General features: G+C 43.0%; 1 protein-coding gene across 1 annotated transcript in view; it reads left to right on the top strand.

Annotated features, from left to right (window-relative positions):
• Positions 1-12,855, top strand: part of LOC147583828 (complement C3-like) — a 39,382-nt gene that overhangs the window by 9,403 nt on the left and 17,124 nt on the right. Inside the window, exons 18-20 of the mRNA XM_086699296.1 lie at positions 6,889-6,997; positions 7,284-7,369; positions 12,682-12,824. Of these exons, the coding sequence (XP_086555422.1) occupies positions 6,889-6,997; positions 7,284-7,369; positions 12,682-12,824 (338 nt within the window). The remainder of the gene's footprint in view (positions 1-6,888; positions 6,998-7,283; positions 7,370-12,681; positions 12,825-12,855) is intronic.

The raw sequence follows: 12,855 nt of genomic DNA on the forward strand, positions 1-12,855 counted from the left end.
ATCCAAGCAAACATAATCATTTTTTTAAAAAATCTTTAGACTCAAGCAGAAAAAGGAGAAATGGGCATAAAAACCTTTTATCCCTCTGAATCATTTGAGGCCACACCATTGAGGCCCCTAATTAGCTCCGTGTGGAATTTCTAGAAGCAAAGATATTCTCCCACAAAACCACAGCACAGGCATCAATATTAGGACATTAATGTTGACTTGTTACCACCACCAAAACCTCCAGCCCCGTTCAGGCTGGCCAGTGGTTTCCCTTTGGTTTGGTCTGGTCTGGTTTGGCTTGGATCCTTTATAGGAAAAGGATCTGTGCAGGAACAGACGTCGTGTTTACTGGTGGGGTCTCCTTAGTGTCCTTGGATCTGCTCAACCCCTGGCAGCACAGCCGTCTTGAGTGACTTTCACGTCCGGCTATTTGGGGGGCTGTCCCACGGTTTGGGTTGGCTCCATGCTTCCTCGTAATGACATCCAGGTTTTGCATTTGGGGGCAGCACTGTCACAGGAGAGACACTATGGATTCTCAGTGCATCATGTCGGGAGCCCAAAGACATCGATTTGTCCCATTGTTGGTGCTGTGAGTCTTGATCACGTGATTAAGGCGCTGTCTGCTGGGTCTCTCCACTGTAAAGTTCCTCCTTAGTCCTGGATAGTCCATTTCTAAACCTCTTTCTGCTATCAGATCAGGGCAAAATTTAAGCCAAGGGAAAATTTCCTCCAAATCAATTTTTATGTAGCCTTTATGACAGCAGGTATGGATCCTTATATGGTAACACATACTTTTCATGTACACTCATATTTTTATTTTTTATTTTATTTATTTATTTATTTATTTATTTAATTTATTTATTTTTGCTTAGAAATGTGCAGTCACCTCCTAAAGGCAGACATTGCCAAAGGCGACGCATATTTCTGAATTCTTTTAGCTGGAAGGCTAGCACGCCCTCCACCATCACCCCCCAAAAAACACACAAAGATTCCCAACACACATGAGCCAAGGGCTGAATCTTCAGTCTGTGCAAATTATTCTAATCTAGGCTTGGTGCCTTCTGCTCCAGCGACCTACAGACTTTCTTTCTCAAAGAGGAAAATTAGACAAAATATCTGATCTACTGGGATATGGCTTACACACACTCAGGTGTTTTCTCCCCCAGCCTTGTGTAATTTCTTTCTTTCTTTTTTTTTTTTTTTAAATTTATTGCCAATGCGTGTAGTCTTGGCTTCAGGAGCGCATTCCTATGATTCATCACTTACATACAACCCCAGTGCTCATCCCAAGTGTCCTCCTCAATGCCCATCATCCATTTTCCCCACTCCCCCATATCCTATTCCCATCAACCCTCAGTCTGTTCTCTATGTTTAAGAGTCTCTTATGGTTTGTCTCCCTCTCTCTTCGTATCTAATTTTTCCTTCCCTCCCACTATGGTCTTCTGTTAAGTTTCTCAAATTCCACATATGAGTGACATCATATGATATCTGCTTTTCTCTGACTGACTTATTTCACTTAGCATAATACCCTCCAGATCCATCCACGTTGTTGCAAATGGTCAACTTTCCTTCTTTTCATCACCAAGTAGTACTCCATTCTCTGTATATATATAGCCATTCATCAGTTGATGGACATTTGAGCTCTTTCCATGATTTGGCTATTGTTGAAATGCTACTATAACCACTGGAGTACATGTGCCCCTACGAATCAGCACCCGTGTGCCCTTTAGGATAAATTTCTAGTAGTGCTATTGCTGGGCCATAGGGTAAATCTAATTTTGATTTTTTGAGGGACCTCCACACTGTTTTCCAGAGTGGCTACACCAGTTTGTATCCCACCGACAGTGCAAGAGGGTTCCCCTTTCTCCACATCCTCACCAACATCTGTTGTTTCCTGAGTTGTTACTTTTAGCCACTCTGACCAGTGTGAGGGGGTATCTCAATGTGTTTTTGGTTTGTATTTCCCTGATGATGAGCGATGTTGAGCATCTTGTCATGTGTCTGTTTACCATCTGGATGTCTTCTTTGGAAAAGTGTCTATGCATGTTTTCTGCCCATTTCTTCACTGGATTATTTGTTTTCTGGGTGTTGAGTTTGGTAAGTTGTTTATAGATTTTGTATACTAACTAACCCTTTATCCATTATGTCATTTGCAAATATCTTCTCCCAGTCCATCAGTTGCCTTTTAGTTTTGTCGATTGTTTCCTATGCTATGCAGGAGCTTTTTATCCTGATGAGGTCCCAAACAGTTCATTTTTCCTTTATTTCCCTTGCCTTTGGAGACATGTTAAGTAAGAAGTTCCTGCAGGTGAAGACAAAGAGGTTGTTGCCTGTTTTCTCCTGTAGGATCTTGATGGTTTCCTGTCTCACACTTAGGTCTTTCATCCATTTTCAATTTATTTTTGTGTATGGTGTAAGAAAGTGGTCCAGGTTCATTCTTCTGCATGTTGCTGTCCAGTTTTTCCCAGCATCACTTGCTGAAAGGACTGTCTTTTTTCCATTGCATACTCTTTCCTGCTTTATTGAAGATTAGTTGGCCATACATTTGTGGGTCCATTTTTGGGTTCTTTATTCTGTTCCATTGGTCTATGTGTCTGTTTTTGTGCCAATACCATACTGTCTTGATGATTACAGCTTTGTAATACAGACTAAAGTCCGGGATTGTGATGCCTCCAGCTTTGGTTTTCTTTTCAACATTACTTTGGCTATCTGGGGTCTTTTGTGGTTTCATAAAAATCTTAAGATCGTTTGTTCTAGCTCTGTGAAGAATGCTGGTGCTGTTTTCATTGGGATTGCAGTGAATGTGTAGATCACTTTGGGTAGTATCGACATTTTAACAATACTTATTCTTCCAATCCATGAGCATGGAATGTTTTTCCATTTCTTTGTGTCTTCTTCTGTTTCTTTCATAAACTTTCTATAGTTTTCAATGTACAGATCTTTTACCTCCTTGGTTAGGTTTATTCCTAGGTATTTGGTGGTTCTTTGTGCAATTGTAAATGGGATTGATTACTTGATATAGTTTTCTGTTTCTTCATTATTTGTGTCTAGAAATGCAACCGACTTCTGTACAATGATTTTGTATCCTGCGACCTTGCTGAATTCATGGATCAGTTCCAGCAGTTTTTGGTGGAGTCTTTTGGGTTTCCAAGTAGAGTATCCTTTCATCTGTGAAGAGTGAAAGTTTGACACTTCTCTCAATTTTGGTGCCTTTTATTTTGTTTTGTTGTCTGATTGCTGAGGTTAGTACTTCCAGTGACACCAGTGGTAAAAGGGGACAACCCTGTCGTGTTCCTGATCTCAGTGGCAAAGCTCTCGGTTTTTCCCCATTGATGATGACATTAGTTGTGGCCTTTCATATATGGCTTTGATGATGTTAAGGCATGTCCCTTCTATCCTGACTTTCTTGAGGGTTTTTTAAAGAAAGGATGCTGTTTTTGTCAAATGCTTTTTTTTCTGCATCTATTGACAGGATCCTATGGTTTTTATCCGTTCTTCTATTAATGTGATGTATCATGTTGATTGATTTGCAAATGTTGAACCAGCCCTGCAGTCCAGGAATGAATCCCACTTGATCATGTTGAGGAATTCTTTTAATATACTGTTGAATTCGATTTGCTAATATCTTGTTGAGAATTTTTACATCCATTTTCATCAGGTATATTGGCCTGTAATTCTCCTTTTTAGTGGGGTCTTTGGTTTGTGATCAAGGTAATGCTGGCGTCAAAGAATGAGTGTGTGGGGCGCCTGGCTGGCTCAGTCGGTTAAGCGTCCAACTTCAACTCAGGTCACGATCTCACGGTCTGTGAGTTCGAGCCCTGCGTCGGGCTCTGGGCTGATGGCTCAGAGCCTCGAGCCTGCTTCGGATTCTGTGTCTCCCTCTCTCTCTGACCCTCCCCCGTTCATGCTCTGTCTCTCTCTGTGTCAAAAATAAATAAACGTTAAAAAAAATTTAAAAAAAAAAAGAGTGAGCGTGGAAGCTTTCCTTCCATTTCTATCTTTTTGGAGCAGCTTGTGAATGATAGGTATTAACTCTGCTTTAAATGTCTGGTAGAATTCTCCTGGGAAGTCATCTGGCCCAGGACTCTTATTTGTTGGGAGATTTTTGATAACTGATTCAATTTCTTCACTGGTTATGGGTCTGTTCAAATTTTCTATTTCTTCCCTTTGGAGTTTATGTAGTGCGTGGGTGTCTAGGAATTTGTCCATTTCTTACAGGTTGTCCAGTTTGTTGGCATATAATTTTTCATTGTATTCTCAAATAATTTTTGTATTTCAGCGGTGTTTGCTGTGATCGCTCCTCTTTTCTTTGTGATTTTATTTGTTCCCAACCAGATTTTCTCTTTGAGAAATCTGGCTAGGAGGTTATCAGTTTTGTTTATTCTTTCAAAATACCAGCTCTTAGATTCATTTATCTGTTCTGTTTTTTGGATTCTATATTGTTTATTTCTGCTCTAATCTTTATTAATTCTCTTCTTCTGGCTTTGGGCTTGTTGTTTGTTTTTTTTTTTTTTTCTCTTTTTCTTTTTGCTGCTGTCTTTCTAGTTCCTTTGGTTGTGAGGGTAGATTCTGTATTTGGAATCTTTCTTGCTTCTTGAGAAAGGCCTGAAATCCAATGTATTGTCCTCTTAGAACTACCTTTGCTGCACCTCAGAGGGTTTTGACTTTCATGTTTTCATTTTCATTCCCTTCCATACATTTTTATATTCCTCCTTTAATTTCCTGAATTACCCATTCATTCTTTACTAGGGTTTTATTTAACCTCCATGTATTTGGGGGCTTTCCGAATTTTTCTTGTGGTTGATTTCAAGTTTCATAGCATTGTGATCTGAAAATATGCATGGTATGATTTCAGTCTCTTCATACTTGTTGAGGGCTGATTTGTGTCCCAGTAAGTGATCTCTTCTGGAGAAAGTTCCATGTGCCCTCAAGAAGAATGTGTATTCTGCTACTTTTGGATGAAAAGTTCTGAATACATCTGTTAAGTCCATCTGTCATTCAGAGCCATTGTTTCCTTATTGATTTTCTGATTATATGATCTGTCCATTGCGGTAAATGGAGTATTAAAGTACCCTATAATCACAGTATTATTGTGTATACATTCATTTATGTTTGTGATTGATTTATATATTTGGGTGCTACACACTGGGGGCTTAAACATTTATAATTATTAACTCTTCTTGATGGATACGCCTCTCAATTATGATATAATGCCCTTCTTCATCTCTTGTTATAGACTTTGTTTTAAAATCTAGTTTGTCTGGTATAAATATGGCTACTCCAGCTATCTTTTGATGTCCAATAGCATGATAGATGGTTCTCCATCCCCTCACTCTCAATCTGCAGGTGTTCTCAGGTCTAAAATGAGTTTCTTGTAGGCAACATATAGATGGATCTTATTTTTTTTTTTATCCATTCTGATACCCTGTGTCTTTTGATTGGGGCATTTAGTCCATTTATATTGAGAGTGATTATTGAAAGGTATGGATTTACTGCCATTGTGTTATCTGCAGGTTTTGTGCTTATGGTGATGTCTCTGGTCCCTTGTAGTCATTGCTGCCTTCCACTCACAGAGTCCCCCTTACGCTCTCCTGCAGGGCTGGTTTAGTGGTCACAAACTCCTTCAGTTTTTGTTTGTCTGGGAAAGCCTTTATCTCTCCTTCTATTCTGAATGGCAGCCTTCCTGGATGAAGGATTCTTGGCTGCCTAGTTTTGCTCTTCAGCACGTTGAATGTTTCCTGCCACTCGCTTCTGGCCTGCCAAGTTTCAGTGGACAGGTCTGCTACTACCCTTATGTGTCTACCCTTGTAGGTTAAGGCCCGTTTTCCCCTAGCTGCTTTCATAATTCTCTCTTTATCTTTGTATTTTGCAGTTTCACTATGATATGTCATTTTTTGTTGATTTTGAAGGGAGTTCTCTGTGCCTCTAGCATTTGGATGCCTGTTTCCTTCCCCAGATGAGGGAAGTTCTCAGCTATAATTTGTTCACATAAACCTTCTGCCCCTTTCCTTCTCTCTTCTTCTTCCAGAACTCCTATGATACAGTTATTATTTCATTTCACAGAATCACTTAGGTCTCTAAATCTCCCCTTATGGTCTAGTAATTTCCTTGCCCTCCTTTTTTCAGCTTCATCGTTTTCCATAATTTTGTCTTCTATTTCACTTATTCTCTCTTCGACTTCTTCCATCCTTGCTGTCACTGCAGCTGGGTTATTTTGCATCTCATTTACAACATTTCTTAATTCTTCTTGATTATTTCATAGGTCTTTGATCTCTTCAGCAATAGATTCTTTGCTGTCTTCTATACTTTTTTCAAGCCCAGCTATCAGTCTTATGATGGTTTTTCTAAATTATTGTTCAGATATATTGTTTAGATCTGTTTTGAGAAGTTCTCTGGCTGTCATTTCATCCTGGAATTTCTTTTGAGGAGAATTCTTCCATTTCATCATTTTGGCTAGGTTTCTGATTTTTACACATTTTAATAGCTTGTTATGTGTCCTGCACCTGTGAGTCCTACTATATTAAGAATAGGTCATACACTGCCCAGGTCCTGGGACTTCCAGAAGTGTTTCTGGAGTGTGATCATGCACTCTGTTGCATATTTGGCTGTTCTATCCAACTGCTCATAGTGGTGATGGTTTGGACCTTCCACCAAGTATGTTTTCATTTGTTCATTGAAGGAACCTTGGAAAAAGGAAAGGTGAGAGGAGCCTGATTCCCATACAAAGAGAAAAATGAAAGGGGCATTTAAAAAAGGTCAGGAAGAAAATCAAATAAACTACAAAGTTTATTAACTATAAAGTTAATCCAGAGATGTGTAGAGATACGTATCTCTGGGAACAGTGGAGAAATGGGTCTGTTCTCAACCCAGATTTGTCTCCTCCTCACCCGTGCCTCCCAGGTGACTTGGATGAGGATATAATCCCGGAAGAGGAAATCATTTCCCGAAGCCAGTTCCCTGAGAGCTGGCTGTGGCGCATAGAGGAACTCAGTGAACCTGAGAAAGATGGGTAAGGCTGAGACACCCCCTCACCTTAACCCCCCACCCCCAGGCCAGCTGCTATAGCGGCCCCATCTGGACCACTTCGTTTGCATGCACCCCATGCCTCTCTTTTCTGGAATCACTGGGCAACCCCACAACCCAGCCTAGAAAAAAAATCAAGAGTCAGGCTCCCTCCGTGTGCCCAGCCCCCACTCCTCCCTCCAACCTGCCCCTTGGGGCCCCTCCACACCAGCTCTCCCCCCAGGCCCCTGACACCTGCCTCTTTTTAATACCCCCACGTCTCCTCCATCCAGAATCTCCACAAAGATCATGAATATATTTTTGAAAGACTCCATCACCACCTGGGAGATTCTGGCGGTGAGCTTGTCGAACAAGAAAGGTGAGAGAAGGTGGTGGCCCCATGCTCACGAGTCAGGGATCCCAGGGCCATTGGGCATTTTCTCATCCCATCCAGAGATCCCCTGTTTCTTGGTGGCTGACACACTGCTCCCAGGTGACAAGTGGGGGTGTCAGATCCTGCTCTGTGGGTGACGAGTCAGCGCCTTTTGTAAATAGATTTTCTTTCGAGAGCAGTTTTAGGTTGACAGCAAAATTGAGGGGAAGGTACAGAGAGTTCCCACATACATCCAGTCTACCCACCCCCGACGCACACAGTCTCCCTCGCGCAGACATGCACTATCAGCATCCCTCACCAGCATGGCGTATTCGTGACACTGACACGCCTATCGTCACCCCAAGTTCATCATTGACATGAGCGTTCACTCTCAGTGTTGTACGATCTACAGGTTTGGACACAGATATAAGGACATATGTCTACCATTGTACTATCATACAGAATAATTTGCAACAACAAACACGCTTAAGGGGTGGTGTTGACAGGGTGATGGGTAAAGCGATTAAGAAAATATAAAAGAGGAAGCAGGATGAAATGTATGATTGGAACATCGGTGGTCAGATTGTGAAACCTGGCAAAAAAAAGAAAAAAGAAAAAAAGAAAGGTAACCAGGAGGCTGGGGACCTGACACAGGGAGCTGGGAGGCCCTGGCCTAATAGGGGTGGTCTCGGGCAGGCCTGGGAGCAGAGTGAGGAGAGGGAGGCAATAACTTTAAGCCCAGATGAATAATATGTTCTTGCAATCATTTTGAAAACAAAATGTGAATGCAAAAAAATATATATATAATAATCCATGATGAACAAAATGTCTCCATTGTAAATAGAAGCCACTGGGGCGCCTGGGTGGCTTACATGGGTTAAGTGTCTGACTTCGGCTCAGGTCATGATCTTGCAGTTTGTGAATTTAAGCCCCGCATCGGGCTCTCTGCTGACAGCTCAGAGCCTGGAGCGTGCTTCAGAGTCTGTGTCTTCCTCTCACTCTGCTCCTCCCCTGTTCGCGCTTGGTCTCTCTCTCTCTCTCTCTCTCAAAAATAAATAATCATTAAAACAAAAATTAATACCATAAGGTAAAAATACAAAGGAGGTATGTTAAAACTCACGAAGGGAAGTATGAATATCTCTTTCATGCCACACCAACGTGTTTAATAATTTTGTTTTGTTACTATTTATAATACATTACACATTATTATCACTTCCCTTTCCTGGCTTCGAAATGTTCAAAACCTGCGTCTTTGCTTGTCTTTTTTAACTGAGGGAACTGAAACGGGCAGTTTCTCCTGACCGAGGGAGGGTGGTGCATGCATTCATGGGGCGCATACTTTTCCTTTCGTCTGGAGCTCCAGTAACAGCTCAGCACACTTCTGGTCGGTGGCCCCCGCCCGCGTTTCAGATCAGAGCATCTTCCTATCTCCTCGTTGTCCCTGTTCGCATATGGAGGGCCTGCGTGAGGTTTCCTTGAAATAAGAAAGGTTCTTGCAGCTTGAAAAGAGAAACTTGAAAGGCACAGTTTAGATCCCTGAATCACTAGCCTGCTCCCTGAATCACTAGCAATCTGGCAAAGGTGCTTTCCCTGGGGGTTTGTAGAAATTCAGAATCTTGGGGCGCCTGGGTGGTGCAGTCGGTTAAGCATCCGACTTCAGCCAGGTCACGATCTCACGGTCCGTGAGTTCGAGCCCCGCGTTGGGCTCTGGGCTGATGGCTCAGAGCCTGGAGCCTGTTTCCGATTCTGTGTCTCCCTCTCTCTCTGCCCCTCCCCCGTTCATGCTCTGTCTCTCTCTGTCCCAAAAATAAATAAACGTTGAAACAAAAAATTTTTTAGAAATTCAGAATCTTGGACCCCACTCCTGACCTGCTGAATCAGAACCTGCATTTAACATGACCCACGGGGCGGGGAGTGGGGGGTTGTGTGTGTCTGGAGGTTGGGGAAGGCCTGTCCTGCACCAGGGTCTCTGCACCTCATCACTGATGTTGTTCAGGGCTGGGTGGTTCTCTGTGGAAGGTTCTCTGTGCAATATCGGATGTTGAGCAGCATTCGCGGCCTCTACCTAAAGACTCCAGGAGCACCCCCACCCCCAGTTGTAACATATCCCCAAAATATCCCCAGAAGTTGCCCAATGCCCCCTGGGAGTGATGGGGTCAGCATCTTAAAGGGCCCTATGGTTTTTCTATTCTGCTCTCTGTACCCTTGTGACATCTTCTCAATACTGTTGTCTTACCAGGTACGATTATATTTTTAAGCTTATTTATTTATTTTGAGAGAGAGAGAGGCAGTATGTTTGAGGGAGGGGAAGATAGAGGCAGAGAGAGAGAATCCCAAGCAGGCTGTGCACTGTCGGCTGTACAGGGCCCAATGCAGGGCTCGAACTCATGAACCATGAGATCATGACCTTGAGCTGAGAACAAGAGTCAGATGTGTAACCGACTGAACCACTCAGGTGCCCTGGTTGATATTTTTTTAATTAATGGGTTTTCTTAATTTTTTTAAATATTTATTTGTTTTTGAGACAGAGACAGAGACAGAGTGCGAGCGGGGGTGGCGCGGGGCAGAGAGAAGGAGACACAGAACCTGAAGCAGGCTCCAGGCTCTAAGCTGTCAGCACAGAGCCCGACATGGGGCTCAAACCCACAAACTGTGAGATCGTGACCTGAGCCGAAGTTGGACGCCCAACCAACTGAGCCACCCAGGGGCCCCTAATTTATGGGTTTTCTTAAACAATTTAGGTTTACAGAAACAACTGAGAATTACCACTCACTTCTCAATTCCCCCCAATTCCCATCTCTAACCCTTTTTTGCATTAGGTGGTACCTTTGCCAAAATCCCTGGGACAACACTGATACATTATCATCAGGTGCAGTCAAAAGCTCGGGTCCCCTTTCAGTGATGTACCTTCCATGGGTTTGGACCAACATGCGGTGACATGTAGCTGTCCTTCCAGGGTCACGGAGAGTAGGCATTTCTCTGCCTCAAACATAACACGGATGGTGTGTCAGAAGTCATTCCATGTGTGGTTCTCTCTCGCTCCTTCCAGCTTGTTCAAGGGAAAAGCGAAGTCTGGTGCAAGGATGTCCTCATCTCCTCTGTAGGTCTTGACTGAGTTGGATTAGCAAGGAGAGAGCAGGTCTGCGTTCTGCAGGCACAATGTGAGCTGGCCAGTATTTAACAAAACAAAACTGTTTTGTTTCCCTGGAGGTAGCCTCCTGTTTGTGGTGCAAAAGCTGATTTTTCACCCACCAGAGTAAATTAAATCTGGCTTTAAGAATGTGAAAACAGAGGGGCGCCTGGGTGGCGCAGTCGGTTAAAAATCCGACTTCAGCCAGGTCACGATCTCGCGGTCTGGGAGTTCGAGCCCCGCGTCAGGCTCTGGGCTGATGGCTCGGAGCCTGGAGCCTGTTTCCGATTCTGTGTCTCCCTCTCTCTCTGCCCCTCCCCCGTTCATGCTCTGTCTCTCTCTGTCCCAAAAATAAATAAAAACGTTGAAAAAAAAAAAAAAAAAAAGAATGTGAAAACAGGGGCTGCTGGCTGGCTCAGTTGGAAAAGCCTGTGACTCCTGATCTTGGGATTGTGAGTTCAAGCCCCACATTGGGTGTAGAGATGACCAAAGATAAATAATAAAAATGTAAAAACGAGGGGCACCTGGGTGGTTCAGTCGGTTAAATGTCCGACTTTGGCTCAAGTCATGATCTTGTGGTTCATGAGTTCAGGCTCTGCATCGGGCTCTGTGCCGACAACTCAGAGCCTGGAAGCTGCTTCAGATTCTGTGTCTCCCCCTCTCTCTGCCCCTCCCCCGCTTGCACTCTGTCTCTGTCTCTCAAAAATAAACTTTAAAAAAATGTAAAAACGAATAGTAGATAAGAAATGGTAAATAGCTCCCATGAGTATAACAGATCCCCCGAGGATGGGGGGTTAAGGATGATTAATAACGACCCAAGGTTAGGAAATAATGATTTTGTTCAAGCCTCTATTCTTCCTCACTTCTGAAAAATAACCAAAAAATATATATATTAAATATTAAGATTTCTTTTTTTAATTAACTCTGTTCAATTGTTTACTTATTTTAGAGAAAGAGAGAGTGAGAGAGAGAGGGAGAAAGAGAATCCCAAGCACACTCCCTGCCATCAGCTCAGAGCCTGACACCAGGCTCAAATTCAGGAACGGAGAGATTATGACCCAAGCAGATATCAAGCATCAGACAATTAACTGACTGAGACACACAGTTCCCCAGATTTTAATCATTTCTTGGTGTAACATTATTTTTATTTATTTCTTTAGTGTAACACTTTTAATATGATAATGCTTTTGCAAATTCTGTTTGCATCAACCCTTTGCTTGAATATAACCTAGTAGCTGTTGAATCACAAATTTACCATCGCTTTTGCAGTCATTTTTACTCTTGTAGATCAGCACTGTCCACCAGAAATACGATGCATGTCATTTTAAATCTTTTGGTAGCCCCATTGGAGGTGAAATCAATTTTATCATACATTTTTCTGTAACCAAATATCTCCACAATGTTATTCTTGCAACTTGTGGTAAATACGTTGAAAAAATATGCTGAAAAATATGTTAAAAAAACCCACCATCATGCTAATGATAATGTTATAATAATCATCTATTGATATTTAAGAGTAACCTATTAATATCTCGAAATTGTGAAAGATGCATTTTGCTTTTGTTTGTACTAAGCCTTTGAAATCTCGTACATATTTATGTCTGCAGAGCATCTCAAGGAGGGTGCTCATCTTTTTTTTTTAAAGATGTTAATTTTATTTGTAAGTCATCTCCACACCCCACGTGAGCTTGAACTCATGGCCCCAGATCAAGCATCACACCCACCACTGACTGAGCCAGTCAGTGGAAAGGCGCCCCTAGCCTTTCATTGGAAATACTTTGATCTGTATTGTAGGATTTGCAAAATGTACAGCTGAAAAGGTAGGTTGGCATATGCAAATTGTTCCAAACATGTGTTAAAGAGTTTTCTGAGCTAGCCACATTCCAAGTGACCAGGGACCAGAGAGGGCTCAGGCTACCATTTTGGAGGGCCCAGGTATGGACCCTTCGGGTGTGCTCGAGCCCTTCCCCCTGCACACCTACCTATGAGTAAAACTACAAGAAGAAAATGGAAACCGTACATGACAGTGACTCCCAGCTGCCACCACTATCGCTAATGTGTCACCTGTGCAATTGTTTAGCCCCTGGGCTTGCACAAACACAGGCTGAGCCTGACACAGCTCCCGCAGTGAGGGGTAAGCACTGAGAGCCTGTCCACCTCCTTCCCTTGACACTCCACTCCTGGGCAGGGATCTGCGTGGCTGACCCCTATGAGGTCACGGTGATGCAAGACTTCTTCATCGACCTGCGGCTACCCTACTCTGTCGTGCGCAACGAGCAAGTGGAGATCCGAGCCGTGCTCTACAATTACCAGGATGTTGGGGAGCTCAAGGTGGGTTCCCGGGGGGGTGGGGGCAGAGGTA

The sequence above is a fragment of the Puma concolor genome, chromosome A2 (assembly GCF_028749965.1).
Source record: "Puma concolor isolate L17-30 chromosome A2, mPumCon1.1.hap2, whole genome shotgun sequence".
Taxonomy (NCBI): domain Eukaryota; kingdom Metazoa; phylum Chordata; class Mammalia; order Carnivora; family Felidae; genus Puma; species Puma concolor.